Source organism: Heptranchias perlo, chromosome 22, assembly GCF_035084215.1.
Source record: "Heptranchias perlo isolate sHepPer1 chromosome 22, sHepPer1.hap1, whole genome shotgun sequence".
NCBI lineage: Eukaryota > Metazoa > Chordata > Chondrichthyes > Hexanchiformes > Hexanchidae > Heptranchias > Heptranchias perlo.
Window position 1 is genome coordinate 15,596,855 of NC_090346.1, and position 24,078 is coordinate 15,620,932.

Genomic DNA, 24,078 nt, shown 5'->3' on the forward strand with positions numbered 1-24,078 from the left:
ACAGCCTTCTGGAAAGAGAATTCCATATTTCTACTACCCTTTGTGTGATAAAGTGCTTCCTCATTTCACTCCTGAATGGCCTAGCTCTAATTTTAAGATTATGTGCACTTGTCCTGGATTTCCCCACCAGAAAATATAGCTTCTCTGTATCTGTCATTTCGAATCCCTTTAGCATTTTAAACACCTCAATCAGATCACCTCTCAACCTTCGAAACTCAAGGGAGTACAAACCTAGTTTGTGCCACCTGTCTTCGAAATTTAACCCTTTTAGCCCCGTTATGATTTTGGTAAATCTGTGTTGTACCCTCTCCAAGGCCAATATATCCTTCCTGAGGTGCGGTGCCCAGAACGGAACGCAATACTCCAGATGGGAATTTAAAAATAAACTAGTATACTAAGTACTGATAAGACCACCCCACCCCCAGCAGAAACTACATGGGGCTGAAAAAGTGGGCAGAGATGTGGTGAAACTGACTACTTTTCCACTACCGGCGGCCCAATTAGCATTGCAACAATGGGTAGAGAATCCAGGCTAATTAAGGTGGGCCACCAAGGTAACAAAATGATTTCACAATCTGAAAAGGAAACCTAAGCAAAGGTTAGGATGCTGCAAGATGCAAGTTTAAAAATAGTGTTGTTGTCCTGATGTGTGATGGTGTGAAACTGTGCAGGATAATTGGCTTTCACTGGTGGTTAGAGAGACTGTGATGAGCAGGAGGAGTTTGTGTGTGTTGAAAATTGTCACTATTTGTGGAAAGCACAAGAACAAGGAAGGACTAGTCCAAATAAACAGCAGGCTTGAACATTTTGGCTGGGTCTGCAGAAAGGAATCGGGGAACATATAAATTTGAAGCAGAAGTTGGTGTAGAGAAAGAGAAGCATTAAAGAGAGAAAGACGGGAAATAAATCTGAGGATTATCACAGATTTAGAGAAAGTTCAATACGAGGCCATTTGGCCCATTGTGTGAGTACCACATCTGATCTGATCCCATTTCCATGCCCTTTCTTTGCACTCATAACGAAAAATTTGTGGTAATGAGAATAGAGGAAGCAAAATCCGTCAACGACTAATTTATTAATGATAGTTATCCCATTCCCCCTTTTCTTCCTACTCTCTTGATTTCTCCCTGGATTTTGTTACACAGGTGCCAGCAATTCTCTGGTACCTCATCCAAGTGGCTATTGTGAACAGCAAATATTGACAGGCCTTCAGACCAAGGTGGGCATCACATTTGAGCTCAGTCCTGACTCTGTAACATACAAGCACACCTTTTTTTAACTATAACTGGCTGAAATCAGTTTTTGAAATGTTACCCTGTCTATCTGAAGTTATAAAAAGATAATATTCAGAAATCTCCCAAATCATTACACTTCTGACTGCATTTCCAAAGCTCTTAAGGGCTCGTGAGTATAGTCATTTTGAAATTCAGATAGTGCCATGTGATCTTTAACATTCACAGGCTTAACGCTTTGTCTGAAGGACAGTACCATCGCCAATGTAGCATTCCCTCAGTACTGCACTAAAATGTCAGCCTGGATTATGTGCTTAGGTCCTGGAGTGGGGTTTGATTCCATAATCTTCTGACTCAGAGCTGAGAGTGCTACTAACTGAGCAAGCTGAAACTGTAAAGAACTGATACTATAATGAGCGGGCCGGTGACATGACGACACTGCGAGCGGGCTGGTGTCACAGTAATCAGGAATCTGGCCACAAACTGCTTGCCATTCCTATATATATTCACCTGTAGAAATTTTGTTGGAAAGAAAAATGCTCTCTGGTCTGGGGAAAAAGTCACTGTCCATCATTGAGCTGCTGCTGCCTCCACATTTCCTGAACAAAAAGAAACTGTTGGAATCCTCAGTAAACTCATTAAGTTGACACGAGCAGTCATTAAAATACATCTGTCCCTCTTCCTCTCAAACACTGGAGATGTTCCCTCATTAAAGGGATGACAGCAGGTTTCTCAGCCTGATTATCAAAAACTCCCACGGCTCAGAACTGGAGTAAAACCAAGAGCTTCATGGAATAATTAAACAGCAGTTTGCAGCACACAACCTGAGTAAGAGCACACTGTTCACCTCCTCCCCGTCCGCCCGCGTACGCCTCCTCCCCGTCCGCCCGCGTACGCCTCCTCCCCGTCCGCCCGTGTACGCCTCCTCCCCGTCCGCCCGCGTACGCCTCCTCCCCTGCTCCCTCATTCATCTCCTCCTCTCCCGCTACTCAACTGTTATTAAATATAAATAAGCAGGCGAACCTGAGCTGACAAGGTGATAAAGGAGGTATTAACTGGACCTGCAACTCTTTGTTCATTGTTCACTTACACAGAATAACTACGGCTGTCAACCGGAAAACACCAAGACCCTGGTCAACTTGGTGACAAACTACAGCTTAGCTGGGTATCCTGGGAGCTGGAAAAGGGGCCAGTGTTTCCCCTTTACTGAGCAGATGCAGTGTAGGAGCAGCATGGCTGCATTGCATCAACCGAGCCGATCAGATATACCTGTTGAGTAACTCAACACTAACCTATTGAAAGTCAAGGAAGACGTTGAAAGAAAATAAGACTGTTGCATTGTGCATTGTTGAGATAAAAGCTGCCAACCCCCAGTGGTAGGGGTGACATACGATTTGAAAATCCTATGTTAGTAATTGATCATTATCTATGTGCTGTGTGCTGGGTAAAGGGCTCATGTCATACAATCCAATAGACAGCACAAAGCAGAGACTGAGCATGAATTGCAATGCTGTGGGTGGGTGGAGAGGCAGTTTGGAAGCATCAAGAGTGACAATGTTTGTGTGGAACAATCGTGGGAAACTCCAGACACCTCAACTGGCACCTGCAGATGGATAACGGAAATATCATCATCTCTTTACCAATAAAAAATACTTCATAAATAATTTTTTTTTAAGGAGAGGGTTACATAGATACAAAGTGGAAGCCCACAGAGATTATACATACCCTAGCAAAATATCAGCGAGACCACACATGATGTACCCAGACATGCCCAGTGTTCAGAATTAAAAGGAGGTGATGGAGAGGGGATCGTACAGAGGTGTATAATAAATGGTCATTGAATCATAGAAAGTAAACCTGGAAAGTGGAACCAGCCTGTGTCTGTCTAGCTTTTAACAGAGGGGCAGAGCAACATTAACTGGGTTTGTAGAGGTTATTAGACAACAAAAGATGAGAGAGCAGCTCTTTGCAATGTCCTCACATAACTCTTCATCCTCACAATTACAACTACGCAGCCTGTCACAAGGCTAGAAATTTCTACTAGTAATATTGGGCTAAATCTTCGGCTAGCTGGTCAGTCATCAACAGCTCCCTGGAATACTGTAGACTATCTGCCTCAGGTATCATATTACCGAGCCTCGCACACAAGGTGACTCGATTCCAATCTTCAACTGTCTGGCATGTTATGTCGGAGCCAACTCAACCCTAAAATGACTCCACTTACCTCTTCTCCCAAGGAGAATAGTCAGTAGTTGGTCATTGGACAACTGACCAGTGTGGTTTTGGGCTCATTGGGAACCTTTTATTTGAACCCTGAAATTCCTCTTGCATGGTGGCTTCTAAATCCATGATATTTTCAGTCTAGTGAGTCAGTATCTCAAAGTTGTGCTGTCTCTTTGTTACCATCTGTTGCTGGTGCCAAGCTGGTGTTGTGTTAAAGTGAGACGTATAGCTGAGAGTTGTGCAGACACGTAAGAAAAAAAGGGAAGTGTGCCCTTAAGCTGGCTTTTTGTAAAAGAATATAATTAACTGGCGATTGTGATGTTATCACACAAACACAGCTAAAGTTTCAAACTACATGATAAATACCGTTAATCAGATATGACCTTTATGATTGTTGAGTCTGCTTTTCTTTCAGATGCTTTTCAATACTGATTGTGAAAATAGTTCTCACAAAATCATCCAGGAGGTACTTCTCCAGTAGAATTTTTATTAATTCTCATCCATCTCCAGTGGTGTTGCTCATGGATCTGTTGGGATTGGATTCTTGCCCCTGCCTAGTGCTGCTGGACCTCAGCCCTGCCAGAGACCTTGGGCACGATTTTAACAGTGAAAAACGGGTGGGTTGTGGGCGGGGGGCATTCAAAATTGCGACGATTTCAGACCCGCCTCCAACCCACCCATTTCCGGTTTTCACCGGGGAGGAATGAGGAGTGGGTGACCGACCTATTCCCAGGAGGTGGGTCGGGCCGTAAAACCTTTCACGGAGGCTTCGGGCGTCCATTTTCCCACAGTTTCCGATGTCAACCCTGGGGGGGCTGGAATTTCCGGGCCTTCTCTTTCATGCCTCGTGAAAGGAGGTGAGAAGGCCTGAGACTGACAAGTAGGTGCTTCCTCCAGGCCCAACAAGCTTACCTGCAGCGACCCCCCCCCCCCCAACGATCACGCCCCCCCCCATCGTTGACCCAGATTCCCCCCCCTACAATCGCAGACTCCCGATCGCGGACTCCGATTACCCCCCCCCCCCCAAGATCGCAGATCCCCGATTACGGACCTCCAACCCCGATTTCCGATCTTCCCCCCGCCCCAACGATCCTCTCCCTGGCTGGTCTCTGACTGACTGAGGCCAGCCTGTCAATCAGGCCAGTCAGTCGGACGGCAAACTGACAAAAAAAAATAAGATGTCCTTACATCAAAATCGTACTTCCAGGTTTCCCGTCCACAATTTGACCGCCCCGTTCCCAGCTCGGGGTCAAAATCATGCTTCATAACACTGGGGCAAAGCCTATGTCATGGCGTGCGTGTGTGTGTATATGATTGTTTGAGAGTGTGTATGTATAAAAGTAAGAAAGACAGATGTGCATTTGCATTTGCACTAGTGTCAATTGCCAGATGATCGGAAATTTAATTCCATATGGTTGCTCCATAGCTTATAGAACCTAATGACACATCAAGGATCTATTTTTTTGTTTCGGGGTTGGGGGGAGGAGGAGGAAGTACATAAACACAATCACAGTTACAAACACTCTTGTTGCTACAGGGAGTTTATTGTGACAAGTATTGGTTGGTTCTCTCTGTAAGGTTAGAATGACATCACCAGTTGGCATGTTTTGTTTTGTGTGTTCTGCAGTGTTCTCCAACTAGTGTTATGGCAGAAAAAGGAATCGGTTGAAACGTGACATCAAGGCTCATTAGCTGGGATTAAGATAACCTGATTAGGTTTCTCCACCCTATTGTTAACCTCAGACTCGACTCAGTTTCTAAAGTTAAACATATAGCTGATGGAAAAGGCATTGAATGAAGCGCGTGAGTTCTGATTTATTAGGGGCACAGTTTCCCTTTTTCTATTCAGTTCCTGTTTTCATATCCTGCTATTAATGAATGTTGGGAGAGTGGGATATCTGATCTGAAGCATTATTGATTTGGAGCTTCCCTTAGCCCCTCAGCCAAATAAACATGAAATGACCTGAATCTTGTTAGCCACTTTTTATTTCGGCAGTTATTGGTGAAGCAAAAGTGGGGTAGAAATTGGTCCTTGTTGCATCCATGGAAAATGGAGGCAAAAAGAACCAATTTTGAAGAGTGCCTACATAACGGGTGCCGCCAAATTGGTGAAGGCGGTTCTGCAGGCATCCTAAGCAACTGCCTAAAACAGGCATTAGGCCCCTTGCATATGATAATGAGGATCCCAATGCCTGTTTTCGGGCCTCTCTGCCAAATTGAGTTGTCTTGAGAAACAGGTGTCTGTCCACTCAAAAAAAGACACTCTTGATTCATCCATCCTCTGGGGTATTAGAAGACTATTTTGAGGAGCTATATTCCTCTCGAAAGCTTCTCTACATGAAAGAAGCTTGAGGAAATATATTCGAATGCTGCAGAAATTCAGCAGTAGTGTTACCCGTTGGGCTCCACTTGGGGAGCCAATCCCTCCTGCAGTTCAGGTCACATGCTTTTTCAAAATGTTCTCATAACTCTATGATAATAATTGAGTGATGCCCGGGTGACGTGCTCATTTGCACTGTTAATATGTTTCAAGGCCGCAGCTCTCTTTTCTTATGGTGCCAGGGTGTGTCACCTGCTGGGGTGGTAAGGGAAGGATGTAATGGCATTTTTTAATAACTGGGCGGTGTGGTTAGTTGGCCTCCTGAAATGACCCCCTCCTTTCCGCTGCACCATCAGTAACAGGCTCTATGCTGGAATCCATTATTAAGAAAGTGGTAATAGGGCACTGAGAAAATCATAATATGATTAGGCAGAGTCAACATGGTTTTATGGAAGGGAAATCATGTTTGACAAATTTATTAGAGTTTTTTGAGGATGTAACTAGCAGGGTAGATAAAAGGGAACCAGTGGATTTAGTATATTTGGATTTTCAAAAGGCATTCGATAAGATGCTACATAAAAGGTTGTTACTCAAGGCAAGGGCTCATGGGATTGGGGGTAATACATTAGCATGGATAGAGGATTGGTTGAAGGACAGAAAACAGAGTAGGGATAAACGGGTCATTCTCAGGGTGCCGCAAGGATTGCTGTTTAGGCCTCAGCTATTTACAATCTATATTAATCACTTAGATGAAGGGACCGAGTGTAATGTATCAAGTTTTCTGACAATACAAAGCTAGATGGGAAAGTAAGCTGTGGGGAGGACACAAAGGGCTCAATTTTACGGGGAAATTGCGGGTGCGTTGGGAGCGGGGGGGCTCTGAAAATCGGGGAAATCCCGTTTGGGTTCGGAAGCCGGCTCCAACCCGCTGACTTCCGAGATCCCCATGAACGCACCTGTGTGCGCGCAGGCGTCCCGAATCCGGAAGTCCCGCCGTCAATTAAAGCTGGAGGGATGATAGTTAAAGAGCCAAATACACCTCATTGAGGTATTAAGGCCTTAAGTACCTCAATCTGTGACAGATTACATACATAGAATGATTTTTAACTTACCTGGGCGGCTTGCCCACCGCTTCTGATTCACGCCTGTTAAAACACAAAATCAACCTACCTTTCCACCCTGCTCCGATGTCTGAAGTCTCCCTCTCCGATCTCCCGCTCTTCACCCCCCTCCGATCTCCCGCTCTTCACCCCCCTCCGATCTCCCGCTCTTCACCCCCCCTCCGATCTCCCGCTCTTCACCCCCCGTCCGATCTCCCGCTCTTCACCCCCCCTCCGATCTCCCGCTCTTCACCCCCCTCCGATCTCCCGCTCTTCACCCCCCCCTCCGATCTCCCGCTCTTCACCCCCCCCTCCGATCTCCCGCTCTTCACCCCCCCTCCGATCTCCCGCTCTTCACCCCCCCTCCGATCTCCCGCTCTTCACCCCCCCTCCGATCTCCCGCTCTTCACCCCCCCTCCGATCTCCCGCTCTTCACCCCCCCTCCGATCTCCCGCTCTTCACCCCCCTCCGATCTCCCGCTCTTCACCCCCCCTCCGATCTCCCGCTCTTCACCCCCCCTCCGATCTCCCGCTCTTCACCCCCCCTCCGATCTCCCGCTCTTCACCCCCCTCCGATCTCCCGCTCTTCACCCCCCTCCGATCTCCCGCCCTTCACCCCCCTCCGATCTCCCCCATCTCTCTTTCTCCCCCCCCCCCCCCGATCTTCCCCATCTCTCTTTCTCTCCCCCCTTCCCCCCCCGGATCTTCCCCATCTCTCTTTCTCTTCCCCCCCCCCCCCCCCCCCCACCGGATCTTCCCCATCTCTCCCCCTCTCCACCTACCCTGTCAATCAGGTTGGCTGCCGGGCACGAAACTAGGAGAGCATGTTAATCATCATCAATGACGATGCGATTGCGTTGGAAATGGTAAGTTTTGTTTATGTGGGTTTGCCACGCACAACTTCACCCCCCCACCACCGCTGCCAACCTGCCATTTTTTCAAAATTGAGCCCAAAGAGTCTGCAAAGGGATATAGACAGATTAAGTGAGCAGGCAAGAAGTTGGCAGATGGAGTATAGTGTAGGGAAATGTGAAGTTATTCACTTTGGTAGGAAGAATAGAAAAACAGAATATTTTTTAAATGGTGAAAAATTATTAAATGTTGGTATTCAGAGAGACTTGGGTGTCCTCGTTCAAAAAACACAAAAGGTTAGTATGCAGATACAGCGGGCAATTAGGAAAGCAAATGGCATGTTGGCCTTTATTGCAAGGGGGTTGGAGTACAAGAGTAAGGAAGTCTTATTACAGCTGTACAGAGCTTTAGTGAGACCTCACCTGGAGTATTGCATAGTTTTGGTCTTCTTATCTAAGGAAGAATACACTTGCCTTGGAGTCGGTGAAACAAAGGTTCACTAGATTAATTCCTGGGATGAGAGGGTTGTCCTGTGAAGAGAGGTTGAGTAGAATGGGCCTATACTCTGGAGTTTAGAAGAAGGAGAGATGATCTCATTGAAACATATAAGATTATGAGGGGCTTAACAGAGTAGATGCTGAGACATTGTTTCCCCTGGCTAGAGAGTCTAGAACTAGGGGGCATAGTCGCAGGATAAGGGGTCGGCCATTCAAGACTGAGTTGAGAAGGAATTTCTTCATGCAGATGGTTGTGAATCTTTGGAACTCTCTACCCCAGATGCTGAGTCATTGAATATATTCAAGGCTGAGATGGATAGATTTTTGGACTCTAGAGAAATCAAGGGATGTGGGGATTGGGCGGGAAAGTGAAGTTGAGGTCGAAGATCAGCCATGATCTGATTGAATGGCGGAGCAGACTCGAGGGGCCATATGGCCTACTCCTGCTCCTATTTCTTATGTTCTTGAGCCATTGTAGCCCTTTCACTGTCTCCCTAAATCCCTCTGCCTTTTTACTTCTTTCTCTCTTCCCTCCTCAAGATCTGTCCTTTTGACCATGCTTTCAGTATTCTCTCCTAACGTCCCCACTGCTGCTTGGTGTCCACTTCTTCCCACTGTGAACCAGCTTAGGATGTTTTCTATGTTAAAGGTGCTATATGAATGTAACTTGTGGAGATTCTCCCCACTTTGGGAGGAAAAATAAAAAAGCAAAATATTATTTGAATGGAGAAATATTACAAAATGCTGGGGGTACAAAAGGATCTGGGTGACCTCATACATGAAACACAAAAAGTCAATTTACAGGTGCAGCAGGTAATCCGGAAGGCAAACGGAATATTGGCCTTTATTTCTAGGGGGATGGAGTCTAAAAGCAGGGAAGTCATGCTACAACTGTACAGGGTGCTGGTGAGACCACACATGGAGTACTGCGTACAGTTCTGGTGCCCTTATTTAAGGAAGGACATACTTGCATTGGAGGCAGTTCAGAGAAGGTTCACTAGGTTGATTCCGGGTATGGAAGGGTTGTCTTATGAGGAAAGATTGAACTGGTTGCGTCTATACTCATTGGAGTTTAGAAGAATGAGAGCTTATTGAAACATACAAGATTCTGAGGGGACTCGATAGAGTAGATGCTGAGAGGATGTTACCCCTCATGGGGGAATCTAAAACTAGGGGGCATAGTCTCAGAATAAGGGGTCGCCCATTTAAGACAGAAATTAGGAGGAATTTCTTCTCCCAGAGGGTCGTGAATCTTTGGAATTCTTTACCCCAAAAAGCTGTGGAGGCGAGTCATTGAATACATTCAAGGCTGAGTTAGATAAATTTTTGATCAGCAAGGGAGTCAAAGGATATGGGGAAAGGGTGGGAAAGTGGAGTTGAGGTAAAAATCAGATCAGCCATGATCTCATTAAATGGCGGAACAGGCTCGAGGGGTCGAATGGCCTACACCTGCTCTTATCTTTTATGGTCTTATGGCCAAAATTGGAGGCAGGGAGAGTTCTTGGAAGGTTGTAGAGCTTGAGGAGGTTACAGAGATATGGAGGAGCGAGGCCATGGAGGGGTTTGCACACCAGGATGAGAATTTTGAAATCATGGCATTGCAGGATCGGGAGCCAATGTAGGTCAGCAAGCACAGAGATGTTGGAAGAACAGGACTTGGTGCGAGTTAGGATACGGGCAGCAGAGCTTTGGATGAGCTGAAGTTTACGGATCAAGTTAGACACATGAAGGTAGATTTCCAAAACCTCTCCTGTGTCAAGGTATCTCACCTACTACAAGCACACATCGGAAAATTGTGGGCTGGTTGCCCGTGATATTCCATCTATTTTACGATAGGAACTGATGGCGTGTGAAGTATATCACTTGGGAAATATATCCTAGAATAAAGAAGCTGGCCCAGCTCTGTCCTGCCCAGTGGAACCTTGCACATTCCGCACAGACAAAGCTCTGCTGTTACTGTATTGTGCATCAGAAGCAATCTTTTCAATCTTATCGTTGTCCTGTACATCTCTGTAAGAGCCCAGCCACTCTGCTCTGCACTACCCTTCATGCCTGTTATCTTCCAATTTCAGGACGTGTTGTTGCCACTTCAGTTCCTGCTTTCCTTCAGCAAACAATCAACCCTTATTCTCCACATGCCCTAGTTACAGCCTTCTGGGTCTCCGCCGCACTCTTCACTCCTCTGCAGTGCTGGTCTCTGCTGCTACCCTGCCAGTCTGTCCTAACAAACCCATCTGCTGGAACCCATCGCCCTTTTGGATCTTAATCTGCACTTTTACATTTTTTTAAAAATTAATTCTCGGCATGTGGGCATCGCTGGCAAGGCCGGCATTTATTGCCCATCCCTAGTTGCACCGAGAAGGTGGTTGGTGGGCCTTTTCTTGAACCTCTGAATTGATATAACTGAGTAGCTTGCTGGGCCACTTCAGAGGACAGTTAAGAGTCAATCATGTTGGTGTGGGATTGGAGTCACATAGAGGCCCAGACCCAAGTAAGGACTGCAGGTTTCCTTCCCTAAAGGATATTAGTGAACCAGTTGGGTTTTTACAACAATCTGAAAGTTTTGTGGTCACATTTACTGATACCAGCTTTTTATTTCCAGATTTTTAAAACTAAATTCAAATTCTCAAACCGCCATTGTGGTATTTGAACTCTGTTCTCTGGATTATTAGTCCAAGCCTCTGGATTACGAGTCCAGTATCATAACCATTACACTTACAGCTAACTATTCCAATAACATAACCACTACACTTACAGCTAACTATTCCAATAACATAACCACTACACTTACAGCTAACTATTCCAATAACATAACCACTACACTTACAGCTAACTATTCCAATAACATAACCACTACACTACTGTACCTGATTTCAAGAAGTGTTTTGATTTAAATGAAGGTTGGGGCAGGAGGCTCACAAACTCATCAGTATGCTCAAGGAACTTGGATTATTCTCTTTAAAGACTGAGAGGAGGTGTGATTCAGGTTTTTGAAATAATAATGGCTCCCAGCAGATGAAGCAGAAACGATTTTGAAACGGGTCCAGAATATAGAAGGAGGCATGAACTCAGAAGTGTGAAACTGGCAGCAAACTTAGAATTTAGAAGCATCTTCTCTCTTAGTTGTGGATTTTTATTTGGAAATACACGGCCTCCTTGGGGCTGACATTGCATCGCACACCATCTGACACTGAGATTGTGGAGCCTACAACCTCGGGCAAATCACATGTTAACCCTCCCCCTCCAACACCGCACCTCATCTTGGACAGGATGCTGGGGGTCATTTAAATTTTCAAGACAGAAATGGACAGATTTTTGTTGGGTAAGGGTATCAAGGGATATGGAGCAAAGGTGGGTAAATGGAGTTGAGGTCCAGATCAGGCAGAAACGAATTGAATGGCTCGAGGGGCTGAATGACCTACTCCTGTTCCTATGTTCCCCTCCACAAATGCCTGGCAAACTGTTAAATGACTCCCTGATCCAATCAGTGAGTGCAGTGATCCACAGAACAGTGTGCAGTAATTCAAATCGAGCTTGAAGAGTAGGTGGCAGTTAAATGCATTGTTCCTCATTTGTTCCTCCAAGTCCATGTACAGATGAATAGACCATCACCCAAGCAATACAGGTGAGCTGGAGGGAATAAGGCAAGAATGTCCTATAAGTGTGTGGACCCACATTAGCTCTATTGGACCCATGCTGTTTCCCATTGTTTAGGCTCTTGTCCTCATACCATGCCTCAATTCATTTTCTCCCAGCAGTGCGAAAAGTTCATCTTATACCATCTCAGCAACCTTTTCATCCCATTTTTCATTAGCTTCCTTTCACAAAGTGTTTGTAAAACATTTTAGTTTTGAAGTTTTTAATCAAGTGTCTGACTTTGCAGTCATCACCATCACTATCAGTGTTATTGTCCTCAGTTGGTCAGTTCCTTATTCCTGATGCCATCTCCTGATTTCTGGTTAATGTTAGCTCCTACATATCCTGTCCTGGATCCTGCCCAATGACTGCTTCCGTAAAGAATACTTGCATGCTGCCGCAAGTACTACTGGGATTCCCACCTGAGATATGCTTATGAGGCTGACTCTGGGAAATTTGGCTTGGCTCAGTGCTAGGAATGCCAACTCTGGTTGGATGTGTTCCTGGAGATTTTATCACATGACCTCCTGCCCCCAAGTTCTCGCCATGGACACCCGACATGTCAATCCTCATAGGCAACGCTTTCCCACGCTAATTGGAAAGCAAACAGACTGCTTGTTACCAGATTGGATGATTCAAACAGCTTTTTTTACCATCTTCCATAATTTTATAACGAATAAACAACAGTATTCAAAGAAAATGAAAAAAGTTTTCTTTAATGCCCCATAATTTTTCTCCCAGGTTGCTCGCAGCAGTGTCCTGGAGATTAATCATCAATTCCTGGAGTCTCCAGGACAGTTCTGGAGGGGTGGCGACCCTGGTCAACACTAGGTCAATTGGGCGGGCAGAAGGCCTGCTCTGCCACAGTCCCGGCAGCTAAGTCACTGCTGAGGAAAATACGGGCCCTTGGGTCTCTGGTGATCTTAATCCTTCTTACTTTCCAGACTGCTACAGGATTCGATAGTTTCTCTGTATCTACCCTATCTCCTCTGGTGGGGGATTACAGAATGAGGGGCACAATCTCAAATTAGAGCTAGGCCATTCAAGTCTCTCCATTGTAGAGGAGACTGCACCCTGAGCAGAAAATATACTATCCTAGACCCTTCGGTGTTGGCATTTGGATAGTACTTCCCTAGTACCAGAATTCCAGTGCTAAAATCTTATCCATTCCCACATGCTTCATTACACAGAAAGATTCTTTTACTATTGTTTGCAGAGCCTTAGCATTCTCCGTAAAAAGAGCCACATTCTTTTGCCAACCTAAAAAATCTTTGTTTTGTTTGGTAACTAAACCTTCAGTTAACTCATGACTTATCAGAAATTACTGAGCTGGATTGTAAAACATAGCTGTTCTGCTCAGGAGCCACTAGGAAAAACTGATGGTCATTCTCCTGGACTAATACAGGACAGGTTTCTGTTGCTATTGCTATTGCTCCCGACCCTCGGAGATAACTGCAATCTTACAGCTCCCCCATTATTCATTCTTGACCAAATAAGACATTTTGATGGTCACAAGAACAAAGAAAAGAATCATTGTATCTATCCCTACAACCTCGAATTGTATCCCATTCAAAGAAGTTACTGGGCTTTTGCTAGGACTTGGGTCCAAATCCACTATTCCACTCTCACTTGAGAGACGTTAATTTTATGTTTCACCCTCTAACTGTCCACGGACCACATTAAATAACCCGCTTCCATTGACATTACCCATTCCTCACAGCGGTCTAAAAGCCTGGATCACTTTTCCTCCATCAATTTTCCTTTCTCTAATAGAGACAGGTTCAACTCTGCAAGTCCATACTAATAAAAAACCCATCTGGTTCACTAATGTCCTTTAGGGAAGGAAACCTGCTGTCCTTACCCGGTCTGGCCTATATGTGACTCCAGACCCACAGCAATGTGGTTGATTCTTAATTGCCCTCTGAAATGGCCTAGCAAGCCACTCAGTTGCACAATCTTGCTAAAAAAAGTCACAATAAGAATAAAATCGGACGGACCACCTGGCATCAGACTATTAGGCACCGGACACGACAAAAGCAAACCAAGCCCAGTCGACCACGCAAAGTCCTCCTCACTAACATCTGGGGACTTGTGCCAAAATTGGGAGAGCTGTCCCACATACTAGTCAAGCAACAGCCTGACGTAGCCACACTCACAGAATCATACCTTTCAGCCAATGTCCCAGACTCTTCCATCACCATCCCTGGGTATGTCCTGTCCCACCGACAGGACAGACCGACCAAAGGTGGCTGTACAGTGATATACAGTCAGGAGGGAGTGGCCCTGGGAGTCCTCAACGTTGACTCTGGACCCCATGAAACCTCATGGCATCAGGTCAAACATGGGCAAGGAAACCTCCTGCTGATTACCACCTACCGCCCTCCCTCAGCTGATGAATCAGACCTCCTCCATGTTGAACACCACTTGGAGGAAGCACTGAGGGTAGGAAGGGCACAGAATGTACTCTGGGTGGGGGACTTCAATGTCCATCACCAAGAGTGACTCGGTGGCACCACCACTGACCGAGCTGGCCGAGTCCTGAAGGACATAGCTGCCAGACTGGGCCTGCAGCAGGTGGTGAGCGAACCAACACGAGGGAAAAACTTACTTAACCTCGTCCTCACCAATCTACCTGCGGCAAATGCATCTGTCCATGACAGTATCGGTAGGAGTGACCACCGCACAGTCCTCGTGGAGACGAAGTACCGTCTTTGCACTGAGGACACCATCCAACGTGTCGTGTGGCACTACCACTGTGCTAAATGGGACAGATTCAGAACAGATCTAGCCGCTCAAAACTGGGCATCCATGAGGCGCTGTGGGCCATCAGCAGCAGCAGAATTGTATTCCAGCATAATCTGTAACCTCATGGCCCGGCATATTCCTCACTCTACCATTACCAACAAGCCTGGGGATCAACCCTGGTTCAATGAGGAGTGTAGAAGAGCATGCCAGGAGCAGCACCAGGCGTACCGAAAAATGAGGTGCCAACCTGGTGAAGTTACAACTCAGGACTACATGCATGCTATAGACAGAGCTAAGCGATTCCACATCCAATGGATCAGATCAAAGCTCTGCAGTCCTGCCACATCCAGTTGTGAATGGTGGTGGACATTTAAACAACTAACGGGAGGAGGAGGCTCTGCAAACATCCCCATTCTCAATGATGGCGGAGTCCAGCACGTGAGTGCAAAAGACAAGGCTGAAGCGTTTGCAACCATCTTCAGCCAGGAGTGCCGAGTGGATGATCCATCTCGGCCTCCTCCCGATATCCCCACCATCACAGAAGCCAGTCTTCAGCCAATTCGATTCACTCCACGTGATATCAAGAAACGGCTGAGTACACTGGATACCGCAAAGGCTATGGGCCCCGACAACATTCCGGCTGTAGTGCTAAAGACTTGTGCTCCAGAACTAGCTGCGCCTCTAGCCAAACTGTTCCAGTACAGCTACAAGACTGGCATCTACCCGACAATGTGGAAAATTGCCCAGGTATGTCCTGTCCACAAAAAGCAGGACAAATCCAATCTGGCCAATTACTGCCCCATCAGTCTACTCTCACCAATAACCTGCTCACCGATGCTCAGTTTGGGTTCCGCCAGGACCACTTGGCTCCAGACCTCATTCCAGCCTTGGTCCAAACATGGACAAAAGAGCTGAATTCCAGAGGTGAGGTCAGAGTGACTGCCCTTGACATCAAGGCAGCATTTGACCGAGTGTGGCACCAAGGAGGCCTAGTAAAATTGAAGTCAATGGAAATCAGGGGGAAAACTCTCCAGTGGCTGGAGTCATACCTAGCACAAAGGAAGATGGTATTGGTTGTTGGAGGCCAATCATCTCAGCCCCAGGGCATTGCTGCAGGAGTTCCTCAGGGCAGTGTCCTCGGCCCAACCATCTTCAGCTGCTTCATCAATGATCTTCCCTCCATCATAAGGTCAGAAATGGGGATGTTCTCTGATGATTGCATAGTGTTCAGTTTCATTTGCAACCCCTCAGATAATGAAGCAGTCCGAGCCCGCATGCAGCAAGACCTGGACAACATCCAGGCTTGGGCTCATAAGTGGCAAGTAACATTCACGCCAGACAAGTGCCAGGCAATGACCATCTCCAACAAGAGAGAATCTAACCACCTCCCCTTGACATTCAATGGCATTACCATTGCCAAATCCCCCACCATCAACATCCTGGGGGTCACCATTGACCAGAAACTTAACTGGACCAGCCATATAAATACTATGGCTACAAGAGCAGGTCAGAGGCTGGGTATTCTGCGGCGAGTGACTCACCTCCTGACTCCCCAAAGCCTTTCCACCATTTACAAGGCACAAGTCAGGAGTGTGATGGAATACTCTCCACTTGCCTGGATGAGTGCAGCTCCAACAACACTCAAGAAGCTCGACACCATTCAGGACAAAGCAGCCCGCTTGATTGGCACCCCATCCACCACCCTAATCATTCACTCCCTTCACCACCGGCGCACTGTGGCTTCAGTGTGTACCATCCACAGGATGCACTGCAGCAACTCGACAAGGCTTCTTCGACAGCACTTCCCAAACCCGCGACCTCTACCACCTAGAAGGACAAGAGCAGGAGGCACATGGGATCAACACCACCTGCACGTTCCCCTCCAAGTCACACACCATCCCGACTTGGAAATATATCGCTGTTCCTTCATCATCTCTGGGTCAAAATCTTGGAACTCCCTTCCTAACAGCACTGTGGGAGAACCTTCACCACATGGACTGCAGCGGTTCAAGAAGGCCTTCTCAAGGGCAATTAGGGATGGGCAATAAATGCCGGCCTCGCCAGCGACGCCCACATCCCATGAACGAATAATTTTTAAAAATCTTCATCCATGCTTTTGTGACCTCCAGACTCGACTATTCCAATGCTCTCCTGGCCGGCCTTCCATCCTCCACCCTTCCCATACTTTAGCTCATCCAACACTCTGCTGCCCATATCTTACCAATTCCTGCTCACGCATCACCCCTGTACTCGCTGACCTACATTGGCTCCTGCCCCACCAGCACCTCAAATTTAAAATTATCATCCTCATGTTTAAATCTCTCCATGGCCTCACCCCTCCCCATCTCTATAATCTCCTCCAGCCCTATAATTCTCCCCACCCCCCAACCACCCACCGAACTCTCCATTTCTCTGACTCTAGCCTCTTTTGCATCTCCGTCTCCTTTCTCCCAACATTGGTAGCTGAGCCTTCAGCCGCCGAGGCCGCACACTCTGGTATTCCCTCCCTAAAATCACTTACCTCTCCTCCTTAAAACCCATCTCTTTGAATCCTATTATCTACCCTTTTTGGCTTGCTGTTCATTTTGTTGATTACGCCTCTGTGAAGCGCCTTGGGTAGTTTTTCAACATTAAATGCGGTGTATTACTGTATTGTTGTTGCTTCTCCTGAGACACTCTCTCATTTAACTTGGCTGAATCCACATAAATTTGAACTTTGGAATGCTGCACTGTAGGAGGTGCTGCCTTTCAGATAAGATGTTGAACCCGTCTGCCTTCTCGGTGAATGTAAAAGATTCTATGGCACTATTCGAAGAAGAGCAGGGGAGTTCTCCAGATGTCCTGGCCAAGATTTATCCCTCAACCAGCACTAAAGCAGATTAGCCAATCACTTATCTGAAGGCTCTTCTGCTCTTGATATTAGCCTCTCCATACTAGTCAAATTCTTTCTTCATTTTCTCTCATCATAGAACAAGGATTCATCGATGAGCTGAAAATGACTTTGCACCAACTTTGAGTTTGATGTGGTTGTGACAAAAATGAAGCAATTCTGTCTTATGAAGGTTCACTTAAATTCAGCACTAGCACAGAGTTTTAAAAAAAAAACTAGCTGCGGTCAGAATCTTGTCTCAAGCTTAACGCAATACAAATGTAGGTTGCCAGCACAACTTAAGGGAGGCAGTATGCTAATTTTGGACAAACACAGACTCTGTGATTTGTTCACTTATGTGTATGACAACCTGTTATTTCGGAATATAGTTGATAGTTATTCAAACCCAGGAAGTCTCATGAATAGTGTTCAGGAATATTTAAAAAGTTGTGACTGTTCGAATCTGAAGGTCAGTTTGGAACATCTAAGAGATATAACGCTGGGAACTTGGGAAATTGCATAACCTGTGCATGATTTCCCAGCCATTAATTTTAATAACCAATAATTTACCCTGTGGTTCAGATTAACACAGCTCCCACGGTGCTAAGAAATACATAAAAAGAAACACTGCGTATGTAAAAGGATTTTAAAAAAGAATAGCTTAGCATTTAGATTGCAACCTTTTATTCTTTAAAGTGTCAGCCATGGCTCAGTGGTAGCACTCTCGCCTCTGAGTCAGAGGGAGTGCTGCACTGTCAGAGATGCCGTCTTTCGGATGAGGTGTTAACCAAGGCCCCGTCTGCCCTCTCGGGTGGACGTAAAAGATTCTCTGGCGCCATTTGAAGAAAAGCAGGGGAGTTCTTCTGGTGTCCTGGCCAATATTTATCCCTCAACCCACATGACTGAAACAGATTATCTGATCATTATCTCGTTGCTGTTTGTGGGACCTTGCTGTGCACAAATTGACTGTTGAATTTCCTACGTTACAACAGTGACTACATTTCAAAAACTATTTAATTGGCTGTAAAGCGCTTTGGGACATCCTGAGGTGGTGAAAGGTGCTATATAAATGCAAGCTCTTTCTTTTTACACTTTATGATGGCTCAGCACTCCCTCTACTGGCCTTTATTTATATTACATACATACATACATACCAGTCCTCCAACAAGCAAACAACAATTTACAGATCAGCCTGGAGAAATCCTGCTTCATCTCGCACGCTGCTTTCTCTCAAGCTCCAGTGTCATGAATGGGGGAAGGCTGCGGAAGGAGATTTGAACGGACAATTCTCAGACATCACAGTTTCCCCAACAATAGACTTCTTAACCCCCACTGTTGACTGTGAGGCGTCTACCTTCATGGACCACCCTGCTGAATGAGCTCTTTGACACTTTATTCTCTGCCATTTCCTCATCTGCAAACATGAGTTCCCTTTTCCTAAAGACATGGATTGAACACTTGTCTATCATTTAATAGAGGTGTTCAAAATTATATGGGGTTTTGGAGTAAAAAGGAGAAACTGCTTCCACTGGCAGGAGGGTCAGTAACTAGAGGACACAGGTTTAAGATAATTGGCAAAAAAGGTAGGGGGGAGATGAGGAAAAAATTTTTACTCAGCGAGTTATGATAATCTGGAACGCATTGCCTGAAAGGGTGGTGGAAGCAGATTCAATAGTAACTTTCAAAAGGAAATTGGATAAATACTTGAAAAGGAAAAATTTACAGGGCTATGGGGAAAGAGCAGGGGAGTGGGGCTAATTGGTTGCTCTTTCAAAGAGCCTGCACAGGCACGATGGGCCGAATGGCTTCCTTCTGTGCTGTATGATTCCATAATTTGTGAAAGTATTACCTTTTATCTTTAAGCTATTGCACCTTGAAGTGCTCAATGCTGCGACTGGGTGCAAAATGTTCCATGGGGCTGATTGGCACATGGGCAGCTTTACCTCAGCAAGGGCTCACCACCTTCAGGAGAGAAGGGGGAGCTATTTTTTTTAAAAAGGGACAAGGTGTGTTCCCCAATAATGGCAACTGCTCAAACACCACACAAGTATAAAGAACAAATTAACTATTTAGTAAAGAACGTGGTCAACATTTTCACCCTGAAATTCCACTGGGGTTCTTCCGGTCTAAGTTCAGTGGGAGACGGGAGGATTCCCAAGAGGATTGGCCATTTGCGCTGCTTCCTTGAGTTGTTTCACTGGTTCCCACAGGAGACCAGGAGAACCCTCTGTGGAATTTCAGGGCCTTTATTCCCCACAGGATAGTGGAGGTGTGACAGACTCCCAAGAAAAGTAGTTAATTTTGGATCAGTTGACACCTTTGAAAATAAATGGGGTCATTAGCTGTTGAGAAAGGGGGTTGAGGGCTATGACAATGTTAATAAATTGCACAGAATCTACAGCACAAAAACAGGCCATTCGGCTCAGCTGGTCTACACAGCTGTTTATACTCCACACGAGCCTCCTCCCACTCTAATTACCTCCTCCCCCCCTGCCCCCAAATCCCTCTATTCCCTTCTCCATCAACCCTCCATTTAAATGATGTGGAGATGCCGGTGATGGACTGGGGTTGACAATTGTAAACAATTTTACAACACCAAGTTATAGTCCAGCAATTTTATTTTAAATTCACAAGCTTTCGGAGGCTTCCTCCTTCCTCAGGTAAATGTGTAAATGTGACATTTACCTGAGGAAGGAGGAAGCCTCCGAAAGCTTGTGAATTTAAAATAAAATTGCTGGACTATAACTTGGTGTTGTAAAATTGTTTACCATTTAAATGAGTCAATGCTATCAACCACTCCATGTGGCAGCGAGTTCCACATTCTCACTACTCTCCATGTAAAGAAATTCCTCCTAAATTCTTTCTTTGCTATGTTAGTGGCGATCCTATATTTATGCCTCATTGTCCTGGTCTTGCCCACAAGTGGAATCAGTTTCTCCATATCCACCCTATCGAGCCCCTTCATAATTTTGAAGACCTGAGTCAGGTCTGTTTGATTCACATGGGCGGGGGGGTGCCCCCTGCCTCATGTAGCCTGATGTGGACTGTGGAAGGAGAGAGTGGGTTTGATGGGCCAAACAGTCTTTTCTCCTCCTAAACTTTCTTACACTGAGGTAAAGGTGACAAACCAGAGATTTTCAAATTAATTGGGAAATGTTACTTTTCTTCAGTGCCAGGTGGGGTTCGCAAGTCGCTAATTGTCTTGAATCCTCCAAGCAAACCTGAAAGCGAGACTGTGAACCAGGACCTGGGCACAATTGTATGCTCAGTGGGAATAAAACACCCACTCAATAGGGCTGATTTTCTGAGCTTGCATTGTTGTTGAGAGCCTTGTCCCTTTTGCCACGTATGTTGGGAAATGACGAGCAGGATGCTCAAGGTCCTTTGTCCAAATGGATAGAAAACAATGGCGATATGCCCTTGGATATCAAAGTCACTGTGTAACCCTCCTTTGGAACCTGTGGGAGAGCAGCCCTCCTTCCTGCTGGCAAAAGGTCTGCCTTGCGTTGGTGCCGTGTTGTTCCACAGCACAGTGTCTCAGTGCTCCAGCGTGCAGTGCCGTTTAAAGCCTCATTCTTTTCCACTTCTCCAAACAGCTGGCAGACACTCTCCCCAATGAGGGACTGAAGCACAACTCAGTCAGTGTCAGTTAGATTAAAGTAGACTGTGGAATACCCGGTCACAGATTATTTCTTTACAGCCAAGAGCTAGTCTGATAAAGGTAATGATCAATTTACATTGAAAGCCCCCAATAGCCCTCCTCTTGTGAGCTGGGCTGAGATTATGTTAGATCAGCTCTTTTATAATCCTGTGTATTAACACTCTGTCCAATGACACGTTTGAATGAATCACTCAGTGCTATGAATGCCCTTGTGCCGCCCACTCTGTACAATTTTAAATCAGCAAATCAAAAATCACAGTCTGTTGGATAGACACTGATAGGAGACCTGAGAGAGAGGTTTTAATAACTGTAGAGCAGTAGGACTGATGGAATGTCTGGTCCACAGGCCAAAAACTTTCAATTGAAGTAACAATTCTGTAGGGATCAGTGGTGACCAAAGTCTCACATGCTCTCACATACACACACGCAGACACACACAGGCATACATACAGCTAAGTACATGCAAGCACAAAGACAGATATACATCTGCAGATACATGTGGGGGGTGGTAATTTTAACTTAACTCGCTGGGCGGGAAACTCACTGGATCGGGTGGAATGCTGGTTTTACATCCTGCCTAATATTACTCTCCATTGACTCCACTGACTCCACTGATGAGCTTCTCAGCCTGTATTCCATCCGGCACAACCATCTTGCCTGACCTCTCTGAATTTCATTGGCTCCCCATCCCCTAGCAAATTGATTTCAAAATGCTCATCCTTATCTTCGAATCATCCACCACCTCGCTCCTCCCTAACTCTGCAACTCCCCCAGCTCAGCACCTGCGCATTTTCATCCTTCTCTCTGCTCCACCATCAGCCTCCGTGTCCCTGCCCTCTGGCCCGGTCTCCATTAATCTCTTTAACATGCTACCTCGTTCCTCACCTTCGAAAGTCTGCGCAATGCCCACCTCTTTGCCTGTCACCTCCTAACTCTATCCCATTCACCACTCGGTGCCCACCTCTCCCTTTAAATCACGGTAGAACATTTCGTTTTGTGGAAGGCACTGTATAAAATTTGGCCGTAAAACCACTCTGCTAATCGACTGTCAGTATTGTTGCTGCCTCGTGCTCTTGGTGTTGTTTCTGTGATGGTGACTTTTAGATCACGTTGACTGTGGGTTTTAGTCGGTTCAGAGCCGACAGTATATGTTCTGTCCCTTCCTGCGGTCACTCCCCCATTCATCCTCCTGCAGTGTGGGGATTGGTGAGCTGCAGTCTTGCACTTGATTGAGTTGGAATAGGTGAGCAGATTGTGCCAGCAGGCCAGTGAATGAGGCTTGTTGCTTCTCTGAAGTACAGTTCAGGTTGTTTGTTGCTGGCTTGTAACCAGCTTTCTGGATTTTCTTTATTTCAGGATCCCCGGAACAAACATGGATTCAGGATTCACACCTACTCCAGCCCAACATTCTGTGACCACTGCGGCTCCCTCCTGTATGGCCTTATCCACCAGGGCATGAAATGTGACAGTAAGTGCCACGATTTCAGGCTGCAAGTTTGTGCATCGACCTTTTCGATAAGTTGTTTAAAGTGATACAGCTGTTTGAAAAGTAATGTACACTTTTTTTTTAAGATGTTCTTCACCACAGCACAACAGCCAGTTGATGTGACTCAGATGCTTCCATTCCCCTCTGAGGAGAAGTGATTGGGCCATTTCTTGACCAGAAACTTAACTGGACCAGCCACATAAATACTGTGGCTACAAGAGCAGGTCTGAGGCTGGGTATTCTGCAGCAAGTGACTCACCTCCTGACTCCCCAAAGCCTTTCCACCATCTACAAGGCACAAGTCAGGAGTGTGTTGGAATACTCTCCACTTGCCTGGTTGAGTTCAGCTCCAAAACAATCAAGAAGCTCGACATCATCCAGAACAAAGCAGTCCGCTTGATTGGCACCCCATCCACCACCCTAAGCATTCACTCCCTTCACCACCGGTGCACCGTGGCTGCAGTGTGTACCATCTACAGGATGCACTGCAGCAACTCGCCAAGGCTTCTTCGACAGCAGCTCCCAAACCCGCGACCTCTACCATCTAGAAGGACAAGGGCAGCAGGCACATGGGAACAACACCACTTGCATGTTCCCCTCCAAGTCACACATCATCCTGACTTGGAAATATATTGCCGTTCCTTCATCATTGCTGGGTCAAAATCCTGGAACACCCTACCTAACAGCACTGTGGGAGAACCTTCACCACACGGACTGCAGCGGTTCAAGAAGATGGCTCACCACCACCTTCTCAAAGGCAATTAGGAATGGGCAATAAATGCTGGCCTTGCCAGCGACACCCACATCCCTTGAACGAATAATAAAAAAAAATTCATGGTTTCTATATCCCAGGTTGGGCCATGGTGTCAGAGATTCAATGTGTGGAGGATTGTAAACCAGTGCCCACCCACTCTGCACTGCCCTCAATGAATTTTATTCCAATGTGGCACTGGAGTCACATATAGGCCCAGACCGGGTAAGGACGGCAGGTTTCCTTCCCTAAAGGACATTAGTGAACCAGTTGGATTTTTAACGACAATCCGACCGCTTCATGGTCATTTTTGCTGACACCAGCTTTTTATTTCCAAATTTGTTTTATACTGTATTCAAATTCTCAAACTGCCCTGGTGAGATTTGAACTCATGTTCTCTGGATTATTGGTCTAGCAATATAACCACTATACGACCGTACCCATGCATCTGAAGGGATTCACATTTTATAAATGATGTAGAGGTGTCACAGGGAATGGGGATAATTGGTTGGGGCAATAGTATCCTGTCTCAAACACATTATTATGTTACTTGCAGTGAAATCAATGTTTACAAATCTACAATAAATACTGGTTTGGTGAAGCAATAGGCAGGATGTGCTGAGGTTTTAGGGGTTAATATATTCCGATATGAGGATTACTGTTATGGGAGTTTTGTGGTTTGATGTGCAGGGGGTTTGGGAATTAAT

The 24,078-nt window shown here is 46.0% G+C and overlaps 1 protein-coding gene across 2 annotated transcripts in view; it reads left to right on the plus strand.

Moving 5' to 3' along the window:
- prkcba (protein kinase C, beta a) overlaps positions 1–24,078 on the plus strand; it is a 185,635-nt gene that overhangs the window by 103,841 nt on the left and 57,716 nt on the right. For both annotated transcript variants that reach the window (XM_068003013.1, XM_068003012.1), the window contains exon 4: positions 22,491–22,602. In XM_068003013.1, coding sequence (XP_067859114.1) covers positions 22,491–22,602 — 112 coding nt within the window. The remainder of the gene's footprint in view (positions 1–22,490; positions 22,603–24,078) is intronic.